Source organism: Megascapheus bottae, chromosome 11, assembly GCF_031878675.1.
Source record: "Megascapheus bottae isolate mThoBot1 chromosome 11, mThoBot2.hap1, whole genome shotgun sequence".
NCBI lineage: Eukaryota > Metazoa > Chordata > Mammalia > Rodentia > Geomyidae > Megascapheus > Megascapheus bottae.
In genome coordinates this window covers 54649946-54672132 of record NC_143519.1, presented here as the reverse complement: position 1 = coordinate 54672132, position 22187 = coordinate 54649946, and the positions used below count along the sequence as shown (strand labels likewise).

General features: G+C 40.8%; 1 protein-coding gene across 1 annotated transcript; it reads left to right on the top strand.

Moving 5' to 3' along the window:
- Nucleotides 1-210: 210 nt before the first annotated feature.
- Stoml3 (stomatin like 3) lies at nucleotides 211-20511 on the top strand. Its single transcript, XM_090341802.1, has 7 exons — nucleotides 211-262; nucleotides 7482-7585; nucleotides 7671-7743; nucleotides 13297-13379; nucleotides 15248-15451; nucleotides 18481-18615; nucleotides 20124-20511. The coding sequence occupies exons 1-7, from the start codon at nucleotides 211-213 to the stop codon at nucleotides 20349-20351; spliced, it is 879 nt and encodes a 292-aa protein (XP_090197928.1). The 3' UTR covers nucleotides 20352-20511.
- The last annotated feature ends 1676 nt before the right edge of the window (nucleotides 20512-22187 follow it).

Here is a 22187-nt window from a genome sequence, read left to right as displayed (position 1 = left end):
GAGAATGTGAGCTTGTGAAAGAAACTTTGTGTTGCCAGGCTTCCCTCACCACGGGGACTACTCCTCTGGGTGCTCAGGAAGAGGGAGGGGCCCTCACTCCCTATCTTTCTTCTCTTGCTCACTCACAAGCACACCAGAGTTACTGCCTACAAGTCCAGGTTTGCAAAACCCATGACAGTTCGCCAAGTGTGAAAGCTTCTCAAGAATGCGATGGATTCTGGGGCATCTTCCCCTGAGAAACAGGATAAGGAGAATTTAGTGGGTAAGTTTTTTTGTTTTGGGTTTTTTTTCCCCCCTTCCCTGTCTTGCAAGGCAGATGATAGCTCTACCACAAGCATTAGATACCCTTACTGGAATTGACTCCAATTTCATTTAGAGCCCTGGATTTTGGATTACACTAATTGCTTATTTTGGTTTTCTCTGCTTTCTAAAAACAGTCTATAAACTTGCTCTTTTTCCATATTTTATAATAAAATGGTTGCTTAACCTTTGCATTCCTTTTTACCTTCCCTTCTTTGCTTTTCTTTCTTCCTTCTTTCCTTCCTTTCTTTTCTTTGTTGTGTGTGTGTGTGTGTGTGTGTGTGTGTGTGTGTGCGCACGCGCGCGTGCATGTGTATTTACCAGTGTTAGGGGTTAGCTCAGGTCCTCATTCTCCTGATTGGCCTTTTCTCTCAAGGCTGGCACTCTACCACTTGAGCCACAGCCCTCCTTCTGGCTTTTTGCTCTGACAATCAAAGAACAGAAGCTTTTAAACTTGTCTTTCCAAGCTGGCTTTAAACATAGGTCCTCACATCTCAGACTCCTGAGTAACCAGGATTACAGGTTACCTACCAGTGCCTGTCTCCATGTAATTTTTATTTTTTTCCTGGATAGCATGTATTTTTTTTTCTGCTCCAAAACACAGAGCTGTTTTTACTGGATTTTTTTTTAATTTAAATTTACTTTTTTTTTTTTTGCTCATCTTGGGGCTTGAACTCAGGGCCTGAACTCTGCCCTTGGGCTTTCTCAAGACTGGAGCTAAACCACTTGAACCATTTTCAGCTTTTTCTATGTATATGTGGTACCGAGGAATCGAACCCTGGTCTTCGTGCATGCTAGACAAGCACTCTACCACTAGTCCAAACTCCTGACCCTTAAACTTACTTTTTTCCAGCCACAAGTATATCTAAAGTTAAGAAAACTAAGAACTACAAAACCCATCAAAAATGAAGAAAACTCAGAATACTGTGTTTTTATTACTAAAAAACAACCACTATTCATATTTTGCTTTTCTTCCACACTGTTCTTTCTATATATTCATTTGTGTTAATTGAAATCCTACTGGCCAAATAGTTTGGGGCTGTACTTTTTTTTTTTTTTTTTTGGTGGGTCATGGGGCTTGAACTAGGCCTGGGTGCTGTCCTTGTGCTCTTCAGCTCAAGGCTAGCATCCTGTCCTTGAGCCAAACCCCATTTCCCATTTTTTAGAGGTAAATTGGAGATAAGAATCTCAGGTCCTTTTTTGTGCCCAGGCTGTCTTTGAACCTTGATCCTCAGATCTCAGCCTCCTGATTAGCTAGGATTACAGGCGTGAGCCACTGCGCCCGGCTTTGGGCTCTACTTTTTGTTCTTCTTAAATTAGTCCACCATGGTCTTCCCATGCAGGCTTTTATACACTTTAAAAGAAATAATGTAGATTTCAGTTTTGTGTGTATGAATCACAAGTCACTTAATTCACTTAATTATTCCTCCATTGTGCTTCAAGGTGGCTTGTTGGGTTTTGTTTGTTTGAGTACAGAAATAAATGATGCTGTCAAGAGATTGTGTAGGCATAACTCTCCTGGATAAAATATCTGCACTTTTCAAGTGCTGTTATTTCAGACAGACGGGATCAGAGGCCTGGGGATCCTGGGACAGAGAATGATGATGCAAGGACACAGGTTTCTTTATTTTTTTCTCATAATGATGGGGTGGGGGGTGAGCAGACCGTATACAAGAGAAAACGCAAGGGTGTTTGATTTCCTGGTTAATTGAGTCTCTTGAGAGAAAACAGTCTCTTCTGATGGATCATTATTTACAGAAAAGAACTTTCAAACAGGGCTGTGCATCTGTTTATGTTGATGTTCATCATCCTGAGACTTAAAAGCAAATAGAAGTATGGCTAATATTCTCTTCATTTGTTTGGCTTCTGCTGTGGATCAGGAAGTGGAAACACATCTGCAAAATGTCTGTGTTCAGTGCTAAAAAATATTCAGGGGAGACACCAGAATGATAAACAAGCTGGGCCCTAGTAGCTCACGCCTCTAATCCTAGCTAATTCAGGAGGCTGAGATCTGTGGATTGCAATTCAAAATTAGCACAGGCAGAAAAGTTCATCATACACTTATCAATAGTTTAACAGCAAAAAGCCAGAAATGGAGCTGTGGGTCAAGTGATAGAGGGCTAGCTTTGAACAAAAATGCCTAGCGAGTGCTTGAGATCCTGAGTTAAAGTCCCAATGCTGGTGTTTTGCACACACCTATCATAGGTGGTAAAGCCCTTGTTCATATCTGAATTATAAGGTTCTTTTTTTTACATCGAGACAGTCTAGTTATATAACCCAGGCTGAGCTCAAACTTGGAATTCCTGTCACAGCCTCCCTAATATTAAGCTTGTCATGCATTCAGATATTACATGCGCCACCATAACTGAATTAGCAATTCTGCACCAAGGAGCTGACATTACTAGTTTCTTTATTAAGAGCCTGAAAGTTATCTGAAAGAGCTTATAATGCCAGTGGCCAAGTTATTTTTTGCAGATTAAAACCAATGATGCTTACACACAATGAAATTCTATTCTGCCATCAGAAAGAATGACATTGCCCCATTTGTAAGGAAATGGAAAGACTTGGAAAACATCATATTAAGTGAAGTAAGCCAGACCCAGAGGAACATAGGCTCAGTGGTTTCCTTCATTTGTAATAGTACACATCTAGGACTCTTCTAGCAGATGATTACAATAGCTCAAAACCTAGGTATATAAGGTCATATAGGATGAAACTAAATGAAAAACACTCCAAAATATGGAAATAAGAGCTTTATTTTGTTTGATTGTTGTTCTTAATGTAATGTTATTTCTCTTCTCTTTTGTTGCTCTTTGGTTAATCTCATATTGTTACTGTTTTGACTTTGTTACCTGGCATATTGGATATACGTTTATTTGTTTATTTGAAATAGGAAAGGGAAGGGGGAAAACAAGATGATTGAGAGAGATTGGGGAAGAGAAATGGGGACAAAAATATGAGCAGGGGTATCAATATGTGAGAAGTAATGCACCTACTATCGGGCGAACATAACTGCAATCCCTCTATACATTACCCCAACAATAAAAAAAAATATTTAAAAAGGGCTGGGAGTTTGGCTTAGTTGTAGAGTGCTTGCCTAGTATGCATGAAAACCTGGGCTCAATTCCTCAGCACAACATGCATAGAAAAAAGCCAGAAGTGGTGCTTAGGCTCAGGTGGTAGAGCTCTAGCCTTGAGAAAGCCCAAGGACAGTGCTCAGGCCCTGAGCTCAAGATCCCGGATAGGCAAAAAAAAAATAAAAAACAAAAAACAATGTCTTAGGCCTTGAAGGTTTTATTGGGTATAATAGAAAATTTAGTTCTTGCGCATATAAAAGAGACTATCCTATAAAGATTTAAAATGAACAAAACAAAACAGTACCAAATCTAGGCCAAGGACTAAAGGGAGAGTGGAGAAAGACTTTGCAGCATGGGTAAAGGGTCTGCGATTAAATACTGGGAATGGTCACACCATATTGCAAATATCCTAAAATCCACTGAATTTTTTTAAATCTATTTAAATATTTTGCTTTAGGATGATGCTCTACAACTTGAGCCACATCTCCATTTCTGGTTTTTTGGTAGTTCATTGGAGATAAGAGTGTCACCGACTTGACTCCCTAGCCTGGCCTTGAACCACAATTCTTAGACCTCAGCCTCTTAAGTGGCTTACGGTTAAGATCCACAGGCAACTGGCAAAAAAAAAAAATCAGTTCTTTATGAGAAGCATCCTACTCAGTAAAACAAAGTAAAATGCAAATTGTCAGAAGATCATACTGAACGAAGTTAAGCAAACAAGCAAGAGTTTATTCATAGCTATAAAGGAGAAAGGCCAGAATTGACTGATTGACTATGGACCAACTTCACTCAACAAAGAATGGTGGGGTGGTAAAGGGTAGTAATCATAGTAGAAAACCTGCTGAAGGGCCTTAAGGGGTGGTCATGTGTGTGCATGTGTGTGTGTGTGTGTGCATGTATTCACTGATATACCTCTCATGTCACCATGACAAGAGGCAAGTTAAGCTCCCAACTCCTTTGACAGTTTCATAGGATCGCTCTGAAGTCCTTGTTTAGTTTCAGGAAGTAAAATCAGGAAAAAGACTTTCTAAATATGCAGGTCTCAGAAGAGCACAGAAAGAATTCACAGCAGTAGTTTTCACTACCACCACCACCAACAAAAATATGCTCTAAGAAAAGGTTAGGGACCTTACAGTAGGAAGAAGTGGAATCAGGCTTTCAAATTGTCTTGGTAAAAGCTCACCTCTAGAAAAATTCTGCACAGTTCCCTGAATGGCTAGAAGACCTCATCAGGTGGAATTAGCTCCTTTAACTATTTTACTATGCATGCAAGCGTGTGTGAGAGAGAGTGTGTGTGTGTGTGTGTGTGTATGTGTGTGTAATTTTTTTTTCTTATACTAGGTATTGAAAAATGAATGAGAGTGTTCTGCTATTACTTGAGCCAAATCTTCAGCCCTTTTGTTTTTAATTTTTTTTTTCAGGTAGACTCTTGTGATGCCTTTTCCAGAACCACTTTTAGAGTATGACTCCCTTACCTCTGCCTCTTGAGTAGCTAGACCCATAAGCAAGCTAGAACCATAAGCATGAGTCACAATCCCCAGATTGTGATACTGGGTCTCATAAACTTTTTCCCCAGGATGGCTTTGAGTTGTGATCTTCCTGCCTCCAACTTTTAAGTAGCTGGGATTACAAGCATGTGCCACCATGCCTAGCTGCCTATATTGTTGTATCTAATCTTGACAACTAGCTCTTTTTCTCATTGTGGTTATGATCCTACAAAGACATCAGCTGGTGGAGTGGCTTGCGAGATGTCTCAGTCAAGTGGCCCAGGGCCAAACTTGTTTTTCTCTCTGATCTGAACATCTGCTGTCTTCCCATGAGCAGTATTGATGAAAGTTTCCTACCCTCTTCTTTCTGAGACTATAGAGCAAGCATTAAGCTATTTGAAAATTGCTGGATCTTAAATATTCTGGTCGTTATTTGAATTACCAACTGAAATGTGATATGATGCAGTATGATATGAAAGCATAAGTTTTAAGTGTTTGGCATGGAAGGCTGAATATGTAAATGGAAAAGTCCCAGTCATGTGTGCACACATGTAGGTGCTCATTGTATTATACACGTGTGTGTGTGTGTGTGTGTGTGTGTGTGTGTGTGTGTGTGTGCATGCCCTATCTAGATGGAAGCCTGTGTAGATTGGCAAGAAGGCAAGGTGGGGGAATTTCTGAAGGTCTTTTGTGAAACTATCCCAGCATTTACTATCAGTCACTGTACAACATCCAGGTCACTGTACAACGTCTGGCTTTAGCTGTGTGGGAGCAAGCTCAGGAAAAAAAAAAAAAAAGGCTGCCTGAAAGATTAGCTTCTTTAGAAATGCCAAAGCAGTGCTTTGCTGGACCCAGGCTGGGCTGGGAGCATGCAGGGGGTAGGGAAGCTGGGATAGTCACTTACAAGAGCTGAATGATACGCAGAAGCTCCCCCAATGGTCCCAGGGCAGTGGCTTTGGCTCTTGGAGAATGAATCATATGTTTACGAGACTTTCTTTTTGTGCTGGTCCTGAGCTTGAACTCAGGTCCTGGGTGCTGTCCCTGAGCGTTTTTTTGTTTATTTGTTTTTTCTCAAGGCTAGCACACTATCACTGAGTCATAGCCCCACTTGCAGCTTTGGGGGTGGGAAAGTTTAACTGGAGATAAGAGTTTCATTGGACTTTCTTGTTATGGCTGGCTCAGCTTCTTGATAGTTAAGATTATAGGTTGGGATTACAGCACCTGATTGTATTAGATTCTTACATCCTATTAACTAGTACAAGCCAGAAATGGCGCTGTGACTTAAGTGGTAACACACTAGCCTTAAGTACAAAAGCTGGAAGACAGTGCCTAGGCCCTGAGATCGAGCTTGGAGAGAGGGAGGAAGAGAGGCAGGGAGAAGACCCATCTCCATTTCCAGCTTTTTACTTGTTAATTGGATTGTCTCTTGGATTTTTCTGCCAGGCCTGGCTTCAAACCATGATTGTCAAATTTCAGTCTCGTGGGTAGCTAAGATTGCTGGCATGAGCTACAGGTGCCAGTTACAAAACAATATTTATTAAGCCAAAATATCCCTGCTACCATAATGTATGATTCACAAAAAAAAATCAAGTAGGGCCGTGGAGCGTAGTCTAGTGGTAGAATGCTCACCCGCATGCACAAAGCCCTGGGTTCAATTCCTCAGTACCACAAACATAGAAAAAGCTGGAAGTGGCGCTGTGGCTCAAGGGACAGAGTGCTAGCCTTGAGCAAAACGTGTCCAAGGACTGTGTCCAGACCCTGAGTTCAAGTCCCACAACTGGTAAAAAAAAAAAAATCAAATAAATAATCAAATAGAAACGAGCCAATGTGGCACTCCATAGGTCTCATTCTATGAAACATAGGTTTCCTTGCTTTGAGAATAATGAATGACATCAACTCTATAGCCATAAAGATTCATTACTAAGAGTTATTACTTGAATTGATGAATCAGTTTAACTTTCTAAAGGCCTGAAAAAAAAATGGGCGCATCCAAGACAATGTGTGTGCATATGTGTTACATGTATGTTCGTGTGTGTACATGGATGGTAACTGCTTTCTAATGTGTGAAGGTATTCACAAGATTCTTCTTCAGCCACAGCAAGCTTGGCTAGCTCTCTCTCGAGTATATTGTGCAGGCAAGTGGATTTTCTTTTCCTTCCTTCCTTCCTTCCTTCCTTCCTTCCTTCCTTCCTTCCTTCCTCCCTCCCTCCCTCCCTCCCTCCCTTCCTCCCTCTCACCTTCCCTCCTTCCTTCTCTCCTTCCCTCGGTCCTTTCCTCCCTTCCTCTATCCCTCTCTCATATTCTTTCACTCTCTTGCTCTCCCATCCCCCTAGAGAGAGGTGCTGATCCCGGGTCCCAAGTGCTGTCCCTGAGCTTTTGTGCTCAAGGCTAGCCGTGTACCACTTGAGCCACATCTCCACTTTCCCAGCAATTTCAGTGCTTAATTGGAGATAAGAGTCTTGTGGATTTTCTTGCCTGGGCTGTTTTTGGACCTGAGATCCTCAGATCTCAGCGTCATTAGTAGCTAAGATTCCAGGTACAATCAACCAGCTGCAGCTGCATGGATTTTCTTAAGCGTCTCATGGCTTTACCAGTTTGTATCTTTCTCACTTCCCAGGCATCAATAAAAATCGACTTGGAGTGTGCGGCTGGATTCTGTTTTCGCTCTCTTTGCTGTTGGTGATCATTACCTTTCCCATCTCCATATGGATGTGCGTGAAGGTAATTTCCCGGGCGAAATAAAACGGGACTCTCCATATGAGCTGATAAGCCATTAAGACTGAAACGTTCTCCCTTAATCTCTTAGATCATTAAGGAATATGAACGTGCTGTTGTATTCCGACTGGGGCGCATCCAAGCTGGTAAAGCCAAGGGACCAGGTAAGGCCCCGTGTGTAACCCTATCACGCGTGTGGGTACCTGTTGCCTTAACCATCATTGCTAGATCCTAGAGGCATCTATCCAGAGCCCAGACCACAGGAAGACTCCTTCTGTGGAGTAGAAGGATACTGGCTCGTTACCCCTATCCTGCCAGTGGGGGGGAGGGAGGGGCTGCCTCCTGTTTCTGAAACTCTCCCTGTGAGAGGCCCTGTGGATATGAACACAGCCAAGTGGTTATGTGGCTGGATGCCATTTCCACCACGGCCACTGAGAACACAGCAAAGGAAGGAAGGGACTGAGCCAATGGCCAAGGCACAACATTCAGACCCCCTGTGCTAATGGCTCACACCTGTAATCCTTGCTATTCAGGAGGCTGAGATCTGAGGATCACAGTTCAAAGCCAGTCCAGACAGGTACATCTGTGAGACTGGTTATCTCCATTTGCTAGCAAAAAAAGAAAAAAAAACCAGGAAGTGGAGGTATGGCTCAAGTGGTAGAGTGCCAGTCTCTGAACTCAAGTCCCAGGACTGCAAAACAACAAAAGGAGCTGGTTTTTAAGCCTCACTCTTTGAAAGGAGCTGGTAAACAAGCAAAAGATAGTTTCTTCTCATGGCAAGTAGATTAATAGACAAAGCTACAAACCATTGTATAATTCCTTTTGTTAAATCCCTGGTTTTAAAAAGAATCAGAAACCAGTGTAAGTCTGATGATTGACCTAGGACAGTTCTTACAGACAGAGATAAAGATGAGCTTTCTAATGCACCCTCTATCTGGTGAATATAATGTAACCCTTCTAGTAATTACAATAAAAATATATGGAAAAAAGATGAGCTTTCTAACACATAAAATAACATTGCTTTCCATGTTTATAGTAATGGATGGAAAAACGTATTTCTAACTATTCATGAGGGGAGAAAAACTAATTATTTTTTTAAGATTCATTTTTTATGGATTTGATAGTCAAGTGAAAATCTGAGTATTATATACAAGAGCTGTCATTTCACTTGTTATGTCTGCCTTTGACCAGATTCAAGTTAGACCTGCATCTGCCCTTTAGTTTTTTCTGCAAGTTTATATTTCCATCCATGCAGCTACACTGTACCATATGTGCTTAAGGAAGAGTATTATAGATTCATGGTCACAATTCCAAGCAGCTCTTGGTGGCTGCTTTATGTGGATTTGCAGTAACTAATCAGTTTTGCTCCCATGAAAAACTAATCTTTTAAGAGGCATAGGGGTGAAAGTAGAGGTATCAGGTAGTAAAACTTTAGAAAAAAAAGATCATGATTTAATACAACCTCTCTGTTGAAGCATGCAAAAATTCCTTATATATGTTTTGTTTGTTTCAGAAAAAGAAATTCTATATTGTGTTAGTTTCTCCTTACTATAACAAGCATCCTCATCCAAGCAATTGAAAAGGAAGAAAGTTTTATTTTGACACATAGTTACAGATGTTTCAGTACTTGTTTAGCTGACTTCATTGCTTTGGGTCTAAAATAAGGCAGGGCAAGAAAGTAGATAAGGCATGGTAGAACAAAGTTCCTTAACTTAGGGCATCCAGGAGAAAGAGGGGGGGGGGCAGAGAGAGAGACAGAGAGAGAGAGAGACAGAGAGAGACAGAGAGAGAGAGACAGCGAGAGACAGAGAGAGAGACAAAGAGACACAGAGACACAGAGAGAGAGAGAAACAGAGAGAGAGGAGAGAGAGAGAGAGAGAGAGAGAGAGAGAGAGAGAGAGAGAGAGAGAGAGAGAGAGAGAGAGAGAGGAGAGAGAGAGAGAGAGAGAGAGAGAGAGAGAGAGAGAGAGAGAGAGAGAGAGAGAGAGAGAGAGAGAGAGAAAGCAGGGAAAGAGGGGTAGGGAGGGAGGGAGAGATGGGGAGAGAAGGACAATGATGATGACTAGGACAACAAAGAAGGACAAAGTAGGAGGAAAGAGGAGGAGGAAGCGTCAGGAACAAACTCTATCTTTCCTGGGCACAGTCACCCACTCCTTCCAACTAGGCCTTCCCTCCTAATAATGTCTTTGTATTATAACTTCACCAGGGGATTAATCCTTTAATTATATGAGAGCACTCATATTCAATTACTTCCCTAAAGAGCCACCTTTGAATACTGTCCTATTCAGAGCCAAGTCTCCAACCAAGCCTTTGGGGGTATACCTGATATTCAAACCATAACACATATGGTTAACTCTAGAATTCTTGAAAAGAACGGCTATTCATAAGCATCTTAGGAAGAAGGCCCATGAAAAATAATGTTCAGTAGCTATGTTTCCCTGGCAACATTTTTTTTCTGTCTCTTCCTAATATTTGTTTTAGCAAGCTTGTTCTTTCTTCTACTGTACTATAAGATTTCTGGGAACTCAACTGTCTTTATGCATGTGACACTCTGTGTACTCTCTACATATGTGGCTATGAACCATGACAGACATGATTTAATATGATAGATACCTGTTTGATGAATAAATAGCAGTCTTGTACAAAGTAGAAGCTGGATCATTTTACATGGTATAATCTTAATCATTTCAAAACTATAATCTTGATCATTCCGATGAGTATAATTTCATTTCTTCTCTTTTTTATTTTGCCAGTCCTGGGGTTTGTATTCAGGGCCTGAGCACTGTCCTTGGACTTTCTCAAGGCTAGCGCTCTACCACTTGAGCCACAGCACCACTTCTGACTTTTTCTATATCTGTGGTACTAAGGAATTGAACCCTGGTCTTTGTGCATCCTAGGCAAGCACTCTACCACTAGGTGAAACTCCTGGCCCCTAGAATAATTTCTTAAACAGTTATTGGCAGGAGTTGAACTAATGACCATATATTTGTTTTACTGTTGCTCAACCACTGTAGCTACACTTCGGGCTCAGCCTTGTTAAAAAAAAGTAATATAATTTCATTGTTATTTTATTGTGTCGTATGGAAGGGTTACAACTCCCTAGGACGGGTAATAAGTCCAGTTCTTCTTACACAATGTCACCCCTTCCTTTGCTTTCTCCCAGTTTCCCCCTTCTATCCCTGCATAGTTTATTTTGTACATAGGGTCTATTGACTACCATGACTGCATTTCCCTGCAAAAATGCCAACAAAAATTTTCATTTCCTGGAATTTATTTTGATAAATACTATTTTAGATATTCAGGGGAATTATACTTTTGAATTCCTGCCCTAAAAGTATCCTTTCATCTAACAGTTTGCCTAGAGCCCTGTATAAATGATCAGGTTCTATTTTAGATCTAGCTTTGACATGAGAGTAATTACTGGCCATCTGTCTCTCTGCCAACTCTGCTTTTTATTGATTATTTTGGATACAGAGTTTAGTGAAGTTTTCTTTCTTCATTGGCTATGAGTGTTCATCTAGATAGCTGCCACCTAAATAGCTGGCTAGGATTACAGATATAAGCCATCAGCATTCAGAAAATAGTATGATCTTACATATGAAATGTCATGCAAAAACCTGAAAAAAAGAGGGCAAGGATTCCTTTTTGTGGATATTCTTACAGGTTTGTCAAGACAAAAATGTTGGCCATATCCAAAAAATGATAGCGGCACTAAGAGAGCCCCTTGCAGTCACATTTTATCTGGTGGCACTAAGATTCCAAGTTAAAATAAAACTTGATTTGAGAGAGGAAGAAAAGCCATTATAACCTGGGGACCCTAGAAGAAAAAAAAATGTGCATCTTTTAAATGAATTTTCCCAGAAGATTTCTCTAATAAATGCCCAGGATAACAACCTTCGTCATATTTCTCTCTAGGGGTGAGGAGTTACCTTAGACTCACCAGAGGAGAGGGAAATCAGCCAACTTGCTAATGGAGAATCTCTCCACTTTTGCAAACTGCAAATTCTTTGGGGTTTTTTTTTGGTGGGGGGAGGCAAGGATGATGGTGCTGGTACAGGGATTTGAACTCAAGGCCTGGGCATTGTTGCTTAGCTTTTTTGCTCAAGGTTACCACTTTGCCACTTGAGCCACTCCTCTACTTTGATGTTTTGCTGATTATTTGGCTTTGAACAATGATTCTCAAATCTTAGCCTCCTGGGCCTCTGGGATTACCATTGTGAGCAAATTATTCTTTAATAATGAAAGTACTAGAAAATTAGATCTACCACTTGTGATACAATCAATAGATGCTTATCAATGTGTATCACTTTTGGTAGCATGTGGGATCATTTTTATTTAGTAGCATATTGAATCATTTTAGCATGTTAATCTTTACTACTATTTGTGTGTGTGTGTGTGTGTGTGTGTGTGTGTGTGTGTGTACATTCAGCCAAACCTCTGAAAAAGAAAGTAAATATTTCCTGGTCACAGGCTTGGAAATGACTCTTGCTAGGTTTCAGGACTATGATCATAATAAAAATGATATGGAAATAAAAAATTGAAACAGAAAATTAATATCATACCACATCTCAGAAAATTTTAGACAACCCCCAAAATATCTCATTGATATTCTCCATCTAGGCGTATGTTTAAACTAAAAACTTGTTTTTATAGTTGAAAAAAAAACCAACACAGAACAAATACCAAAGTTTCCTGGGAGATGGGAGTGGATTGGTGGCCCTTTCTTGCTGACATGCCCAATGGGCCTAGTCCTTTTAGTGCAGGAAGAAAATATTTCTGGGTAATTTGAGGATTCACAGAGTCCTCAGAGGACTTTCCTTGTGCCTCTTCTTCCCTGACCCAGTTCCAATATTTCACAGCCCAGGGGGACTAAGATTTTACAGCTGAGTAACACCATTGAACTCCAGCCAGAACTCTGCTGTGGAGAAACCCTTCTTTCTTTTTTTTTAGACAGAATCTTGCTATATGATCCAGGCTGGCCTCAAACTCTTAATCCTTGTACTTTAGCCTCCCGAGTGCTGGGATTACAGGCATGCACAAACACTGCAGAAGATGTTAACTCTGTAACACATTGATTCCCTGAGGTCCAGGGAATACTTTATTCACCAATCCATCAGCACCAATGAAGATGCTACCAATGTTAGCAGTCACTGGCAATTCATATCTCACCGTCTATCACCTGAATCTTTTAAATAAGTACCTTTATTTACAACATCCAATTACCCAAATATGCCAAATCAAGCACACAGATGGAAGTAGATTATATAGAAATGACACTTAAACATTACAAGTCAAATGGGGAATCAGTGGCTCAAACGTGATTCCAGCTATTCAGGAGATTGAGATCAGAGGGGTGCAATTTGAAGTCAGCCTGGGTCAAACAATGTTTGCTAGACCCTGTCTCTGAAGTATCCAGCAAAAAGCAGAGCCAGAGACATAGCTCAGCTGTGAGTAAGAAAGCCCACTAAGATCACGAATCCCTGAGTTCAAGCATCTAAATCAGTGTAATAAATAAAGTCAAGAATCTTTAGCATTCATTTCTAAGCAAGTATTTTTCTTTAATAACTAATGAAAATCATTTTCCTACACTCATTTGAAGATCATCTGTGAAGCATAAGTGGTCCATGTAAATGATATAGCATATAGCCAGGAGAATGTGTTGTCATTATTGTCAATAAGGAAAATTCTAGATCCATTTGCTTTTCTTTATTAAATAGGTTTGGTCCTGATCCTGCCCTGCATAGACGTATTTGTCAAGGTGGATCTCCGAACAGTTACCTGCAACATTCCTCCACAAGAGGTAAAAGAGTAAAGATGTGTTACTAGGAGAGACATATTATAATGTCTTTAAACTATACGCCAGAGAGTAAAATGAATCTCCCTTGAGTTATTCTAGGAAGCTCCTAAAAACTACCAGGCTTTATTTTATCAAATGAGGATGAAGTCCTGGGCTTAGGCTGAAATTATAGAAGATGTGGATGAGCAAGGCAGGAAAAGAGATAGACTAGAGAATGGCAGGACGAACAGACAGGTGAGTCGCTGTGGAAAGGAGCTGACTTGAACTGGACAGTGGGCTGTGGTTGATTCTGATACTCTCTCTGTATCTTCTTGTCAAAGGATATTTTAGAAGCACTTACATGACTCACTTTTTCTTTTGACTTTGACATTCTTTTTTTCAACTATGAGTGAATGATCAAACAATAATTGAGGACCTAGGAAGAGAAACAGCATTACTATAATCATGTCACCCGCCTCCATAACCAAAGTGACCTAGAAAGCAAAGAAAATGAGGGTAGGATCTAAGATGGGAGAGGACAAAGGTGATGAGAAAATTTGAGTCAAGCAGGAGGCTGGTGGCTCATGCCAGTAATCCAAGCTATTCAGGAGGCTGAGATCTGAGGATCGAGGTGCAAAGCCAGCCTGAGAAGAAAAGTCCGTGAGACTCTTAGCTTCAATTACCCACTAAAAAGTGAAAGGAAGGGAAGGAATAGCTCTAGTAGCAGAAGGACACCTGTGAGCAAAAAAGCCAAACAGATACACAGATTCCTAAGTTTGGGCCCCAGTACCAGCACCAAGTTAAAACAACTGCACCCCCTGTCCCATGCTCACAAACTGAATCAAGACTCAACAGTGATGTCAGTCCATACTGACAGAAACCACGAGGATGGATATCAGAACTCTGTCCATTCACAGAAGCCCTTGGAAGTCTCAGTGACTTAGAGCAGGGGCTTTTCTAGATTCATCATGGACAATTCTCTTTCTTTTCTTTCTTTCTTTCTTTTTCTTTCTTTCTTTCTTTCTTTCTTTCTTTCTTTCTTTCTTTCTTTCTTTCTTTCTTTCTTTCTTTCTTTCTTAATTTCTTTCTTTTTGTGGGTCGTGGGGCTTGAACTTGGCTTGGGCGCTGTCCCTGGGTTCTTCAGCTTAAGGCTACCACCCTACCTTTGAGCCAAACCCCACTTCCTGTTTTTCTAGAGGTTAATTGGAGATAAGAGTCTTAGGTCCTTTTGTGCCCATGCAGGCTTTGTACCTCAATCCTCAGATCTCAGCCTCCTGAGTAGCTAGGATTAAAGGTGTGAGCCACCACGCCTGGCATATCTTGGACATTTCTTAAGTTCTGTTCCAGTGGTTTACCCAGAGCTGTCTCCTTTACTCCCCAAACCTTATCACATTATTCAGAACAAATGATGCTGGTTCTCTGTAAAGCAATATTGATCTGGAACTTGACAATGGAAGCCAGTATCTGGTATCATCGGTGTTTCATCAGAAGCATCGCTCATCAAGTCTGATCACTGAAAACCAAGGGGAATGCAGGTATCAGGAAAACCATTGTCCACATATGTGGAGAAATAGAGTATGGTGCAATTCTAGCAGGGTTCTATAGTGACATGTGCAGAGGAAAGTGCCTGTTCTCATCCCATCAAGGACTTCCGTGTGCGGGATGTCAAACTTCTACAAGATGAGGTTATGAAGTTTATCATCATCAAATCTGTGTGGTAGTCTTGTTGTCCAGTTAGACACTTAAGCCAGGACAGGGTTCTGATGCCTGCTAGCATTGACTTGTCACTAGCATTGTCCCTCTGTGGAGAAGGGCTCTAGAGCTGACTGATACTTTGTCAACTGCTGTGAAAGTCACCCCACTGGCAATTTCACCTTGTGGTTGTTCCCCAGATCCTCACCAGAGACTCCGTGACAACACAGGTGGATGGAGTCGTCTATTACAGAATCTACAGTGCAGTCTCGGCAGTGGCAAATGTCCACGATGTCCACCAAGCCACATTTCTGCTGGCACAGACCACTCTGAGAAATGTCTTAGGGACACAGACCTTGTCTCAGATCTTAGCTGGGCGGGAGGAGATTGCCCATAGCATCCAGGTAAGAACCAAGGATTGCATTTTTTTTTTGTGGGTTGTGGGACTTGAACTCTGGGCCTGGACGCTGTCCTTGAGGTCTTCAGCTCAAGGCTACTGCCCTATCCCTGGAGCCACAGCACCTCTGTGGGATTCACTCATTTAAATGATCTAACAGTTCTAAGCACTTGTCCACATATGTGTTCACATACACACACACACACACACACACACACACACACACACACACACACACACACACCTCTCTAAAGAGATGAACTTCTTTTGTCTAACAGTACAAGCTAAAAATGTAAATATCTGTAAGGAAAAGAGAACTCTGGGAATTTTGCCTTTTATTTTATTTATTTTTTTTTACATTTTAAATTAAGAATACACAATCTAAACTTAGCCTTTTCTAAAAAAGTTAGAGTTTATATTTAGTCTCATTGGGGTGAAAAAGTTAGAAGATTTATTGAAGACAGCAAAATATGACATGTCTGGACAATTTTCTATCATACTATCAATATCAGTCATATGAAAGATAATGATAATTATCAAAGATGTAGCACAGATGAATTTATCTCTTGCCCATCCTAGTTTAACAATCACCGTTTTTTCCATATATTTTTATTGTAATTAATAGAAGGGTTACATTATATTCACCAGATAGAGGGTGCATTACTTCACAAACATTGTACCCTTTCTCATGTCTTTGTCCTCATTTTCCTCCCCCTTCCCTGCCCCTCATCTTGCTTCCCCCACTTCCCTATCCAATTTCAAATAACCAAATACAAATATATCCAATATATCAGATAACAAGTTGAAATACTGTAACAATATGAGATAACCAAGGGACAGTAAAAGAGATGAGAGATAGCATAGTACATTAAGGACAACAATCACTCATTATATGACTTTTGTTTCTATATCCTGGAGGTCCTTTCATTTAGTGTCATACTATATGGCCTTATGTATCTAGGTTTTGTTCTATTGTAAATCTCTGCTAGGAGAGCCCAAGGTTTCTACTGATTACGACAAGTGAGGGAAACCATTGAGCCTATGTTCCTTTGAGTCTGACTTACTTCACTTAACATGATTTTTTCTAAGTCTTTCCATTTCCTTACAAATGAGGCGATGTCATTCTTTCTGACAGCAGCATAGAATTCCATTGTGTATAAATACCACATCTTGTTGATCCACTCATCAACTGAGGGGCATTTGGGTTGGTTCCATATCTTTGCTATGGTAAATAGTGCTGCAATGAACATCATTGAGCTAGTGGATTTAGTATGTCCTTGTTTCTGAACGAACAATCACAGTGTTCCAGTTTCCTTTAATTATGTTTTTATTCTCCTTAAGTAGTTGTACAAAGCAATTGCCATTCAACAAAGCAGTTTATGAATATAACACATCTTGATTGATATTACACCTACATTTGTATAATTTTTTAAAAATCAATTACAATTTGAGTCTGGGTCTGCTCTCTATAAGATGAGTTATTAGTGCTCTGTTGAATAGATCCTAAAGTGGTGCAAAGGCCCTAAGGTTTTTTGAGTAAGGTCAACACGGGGAAGTTGACAATTCAGATGTTTCCTATCTAATACCAGGACCACGCTTCGGTATCTCTATCTTCTGGAGTTCTGTAAAAATCAGAAACAGGACAAAATTTACTTGCCCTTTGGCAGCAAGAGTTCTCTGCTCTTTCATAGGGAGAGTTTTCCCCTGATATAATTATTTCACAAGGTATTCTTGTCCTCTCTTTAAGATAATCTGCAAGATATAATTTCTGTGGTGTGTGTGTGTACATTTCTTTTTTATTTTTTATTAAACAATTCATTGACGTTGATTTTTACATCATATTTTAAATGACAAGTTTAATGTACAAGTGTTCAAGGAGGGAATCTCTATTTACAATCACTGGGACTTAGTATTTAGAACTTAATCAAAATTAGGCTAAGGGTTTGTATGTCATAGAAACATATTAATTTATGAAATAAAACATTATGTCTATAGAGTCATAGGTTTTTATGTCTATATAGTTATGTTTATATTTCCATTACCATGTCCATAGCTTTGGGTATGCAGTTATTGAGTCCTTGCTCTTGTACTCTTCGGATTTAACAGCCACATATTAAGGATACCATGAGCCTTTTGATCCTTAGGTCTTGAGTTGTCTCACTCAACATGATTCGCTCTAGATTCATCTACTTCCCTGCGAATGCCATTATTTTATCTTGTCTGTTGGCTATGTAGAATTCCATTGTGTATATATATCACATTTTCTATATCCATTCATCTGCAGTAGGGCATCTGGATTGTTTCCATCACCTGGCTATTGTGAATAGTGCAGAGATGAACATAGCTGAGCAGGTGTCCTTATAATATCTTGGGTCATGATGTTCAGGATAGATGCCCAGAAGTGGTATGGCAGGATTGTAGGGAAGGTCTATTTTCAGTTCTTTAAGAAACCTCCACACTGCTTTCCAGAGTGGCTGAACAAGTCTGCATTCCCACCAGCAGTGTAGTAGGGTTCCTTTTTCTCCACAACCCCACCATACATTTCTTTTCTGCTTATTTAAAACTGGTCCTAGGGCAGAGGCCAAAGAGAGGAAGACAATATACCAAGGCGTACTCAAGAATCACATTAAACTTTTACGTTCAACTTTTATGGCAATCTTGAAAGGCAATCTTTCATAGATAGGAAAACCACGAATCAAAAAGATTAAGAAGTTGGCCTAGCCATTTCCATGAGTATATCAGAACTGTCTGAGAAGCTCGCATCATCATCTGCTTCATGTCAGTGACAAGCAAATGACAAGCAGTTGCCTAAACCCATGTGGACATCGTTACTTAGAGGTGATTGTAGGGTGGCCCTTTTGGTAGAACAACAGCAGATCTATCAAGATTTGTCCCTGAAGTCCTCATGGGATTCATTTCAGTCCCCCAAAGCGAACGACAGGTTTAGAAAGGGATTTGCTTCCCCCAAACATCTCAGACACTTCCACCTGACCTCCTGTCTTCGGATCAATGTTCTTTCTTTGAATTTGGAAACAGACCTTGCTGGATGATGCCACCGAGCTCTGGGGAATCCACGTGGCCCGCGTAGAAATCAAAGATGTTCGCATTCCTGTGCAGTTGCAGAGGTCCATGGCGGCCGAGGCTGAAGCCACAAGGGAGGCCAGGGCCAGGGTAAGCACTGCTCCTCTTGGGCAGGGAGAGAGCCTGCGGTTGGGGTAGACCAGGGGAGGACTTGAAGGGCAGATCAGTTGCTGCTCTAAGTCTTTCTTGGGCTGGGATGCATAGCAAAGCGCTTGCATAGCAAGTGCAATATCCTGGGAACCCAGTATCAAAAAGAGAAATGAAAAGAAAAAGAGTTTCCTGTCACAGTTGTTTTGCTTATAATTTCCCATGAAATAAAATGGACAGGTAACATACCACTCAGGAGTCTGATTGCTGAGGTTTGTGGTTCAAAGCCAGACCAGGCAGTAAAGCTCCATGACACTCTAATCTCCAATTAACCACCAAAAAAGGCTGGAAGTAGAGCTAGGCTCAAGTGGTAGAGTGCTACTCTTGAGCACAAAAGCCCTCTCTCCCTCTCTCTCTCTCTCTCTCTCTCTCTCTCTCTCTCTCTCTCTCTCTCTCTCTCTCTCTCTCTCTCTCTCTCTCTCTCTCTCTTTCTTCTCCAGTCTTGGGGCTTCGGCTCAGTGCCTGGGCACTGTCCCTGACCCTCTTTTGCTCAAGCAAGTACTTTCTTTGAAATCTTACTTAGAGCGTGACTGATGAAGGTCTCCTTTTGCTCTTCTTCCGCTCTCATATCTGGTTTATCTACTGATTGCCTGCAATTAACAAGAAGGGATCTGGTGACAAGTGCTCATATGGACAGTGAGCCTCAGATGGGCTGTTATTTGTCTGTCTGAGAACTAGAACAAGATAGAGAGTAACTAATTAAAAGAGCCCTAATGATAGTTATCAGGCTAGGACTATAATTACCTTATACAATCTAGAGAAGAGAGAAAGAGCTCGAAACAACTCCAGCACTATAGAATGAAATTAATTTAATAATCTTGTGAAATAAATATATTTTGTGGTCAGTAAGAACAACAAAAATGTCAGTTAGAGCCCTTGAACTTCAGATTTATCTTGTTAGTAAGTCTGCAAAGAGTTTCAAGAGCATTCCTAGAGTAGATTACCAAGTCTCCTTTTTGTCAAAGATAGTGCTTTTAGTTATGTTTGTAAATAAAATTCAGGAATGTATTGTTTGCAAAATACCTCTCTCTACATTGTGGAATCTAGCTGAGTATTCATGACAAGATTTTTTGAGTAGGTGTGTGTCTGTCCTGGGGCTGAACTCAGGGCCTGGGTCCTATCCCTAAGCTCAAGGCTAATTAATGTTCTACCACTTGAACCACAGCTGCACTTCTGACATTTCGGTGGTTAACTGGAGATGAGAGTCTCACAGACTTCCCTGCCTGGCATGGCTTTGGAGCCATGATATTCAGATCAGTCTCCTGAGTTAGCCAGGGTAACAGGTGAGAGCCATCTGTGCCTGGCTCTGCCATACGATGTGAGACTCTTATTCTAACCAAGGAAGGAGAAATCCATGCAGACACATGAGGACTGGCAGGAGAAAACACCAGCCTGAACCAGCAAAAGAGACCCCTGGTCACCACTCCCAACTTCTCTTCCTTTCCCTTTAGGTCCTTGCAGCAGAGGGAGAAATGAATGCTTCTAAGTCTCTGAAGTCAGCTTCCATGGTGCTGGCAGAATCCCCCATAGCTCTGCAACTGCGTTACCTACAGACCTTAACCACTGTGGCTACAGAGAAGAACTCCACCATCGTGTTTCCCCTGCCCATGAACATACTAGAGGGCATGGGTGGTATCAGCTATGATAGCAACAAGATTGTCAGTAAAAACAAGGTCTGAGGTGTTTCCTCTAACCAGGCCATTGCATAGCAAGTTCTGCCTACTTACTCTATGGAGAAGCCAGCAGTTAGTAGTATGAAAATTTCAGCACTCTTCCAGCCACAGGAAACTCCATAGCTGGAAATAGCATTAACAGGGCAAAGCAAAGGTAGAGACTATAATAGGAGGGGACTGCGTAATAGCCAAGACTGGGTACTACTATTTTAAAGATATAAAATAAACATCATAACACTCTTAGGTAACTAAGTCAGGACCTTGGTGCCTGACTTTTTAGCAATAACTTTCTTACCAATAGGGGAAGAAAATATCGAGTGACTAAAGATTTCAGAAAAATGTTGTTTTTAGTTGTTTTAAGGAAGTATTCTAGATATTTCTTATTAGTACAGCGTACCAACTGATTGCACAACTGGAGCTCCATTGTCATGCTTACAAGACTTCTTAATGTGAAACGAGCCTCATATTTATTCTATATAGGTTTGTTTTAAAGTCCCGCAGTAATCACTTGATACAGCTCCAGTAGAATAGTTGGATAGCTGTTGCTATATAGTTCACAACAGAATCTCTCAATGCTGTAAATGGTGGGTGATATGTAAGAGAAGACAGCAGCTGCAGCTGGGGATGGAGGGGAGGGAGGGGGAAGGAACTGCCTTCTGCTTAGGAGCCAACTCTCCTGCTGCTCTACAGGTCCTGCTGGGACTGTTGACCAGTTGTCAGCCTCCCAGGCTCTCTGTCAGGGGAAAGCCAAGGTGGTCTAAGGCAGGAAATTCCAGTCAATTTCTGTGCTTTCCAGTAAGAATACTAAGAAAGGCCCCATTCCTTGAAACCTTAGGAGAACATCATCCTGTGAATTGCACACTTCCGTTCTATTATTCCCCCAAGTCTCTAGTAGCCAAGGATTGCTTTTTACCTCTATGCACTTCCAGTTAATCTGCTACGAATAAAAGAGTCTCAGAGTATGAATGTATTTTATTTTATTATTTTAAAATATATTTTTATTATCTTTATGTAGTTGTTCAAAGGGGTTGAACAAAACACTTCATGAATGCCAAAGTACTGTTTTGTTTTTTTTTTTAAAGGATCAGCTTTGAGAAGTAGGCTAAACTTTTAGTATTCTGAATTACTTTGGTGTTTCCCTGTATTCTTTCATTTATATAGATATCAAGAAATATCCTTGGGATAAACAATGAGAAACTCATGTCAAAATATTAAGTAGTTTGCCTAAGTTACCATAGCCAGTGAAGGTTGGGTTGGAATGAAACAAAAACAAAGAAATAAAAACAAACAAAAACCAAAAAACCCTCCCAAAATCGATTCTGACTTCCATCCCCTCGCTCTTACATATCTCTGAGTTTGACCTGGAGTATAATCGAGGAGGATGGAGTCCTCCAGGTGCCTTTTTGCTTTCACTACCAAACTCTGAGGACTGTACACATGGGCACAAAAGTTTCCCAAATCTTTTCTCCTTTCCCCACTCCCCCATAACCTCACCACTCTGGTCTTCCCATCTCTACCACATCACTGTCCTGTTCTCTTCTTGCACAAACACACACTCCATCAATGCATTGCATAGATTAATACAAAGTGGGAATCTTACTCTAACTCTAGGTTTGCAACCCGTTTTATCTCCGTGAAACTGTATGATTTGGGGGGGAGGGAGGTCAATCCACACCTTGTGAATCTCATGTTGGATTCTACCAACACCATTCTTTTTTTTTTTTTCCCCAGTCCTGGGTCTTAAACTCAGGGCCTAGGTACTATCCCTGAGCGTTTTTCTTTTTTCTTAAAGCTAGCAATCTATCACCGTGCCACTTCCACCATTCTTTGTTTTGTTTATGT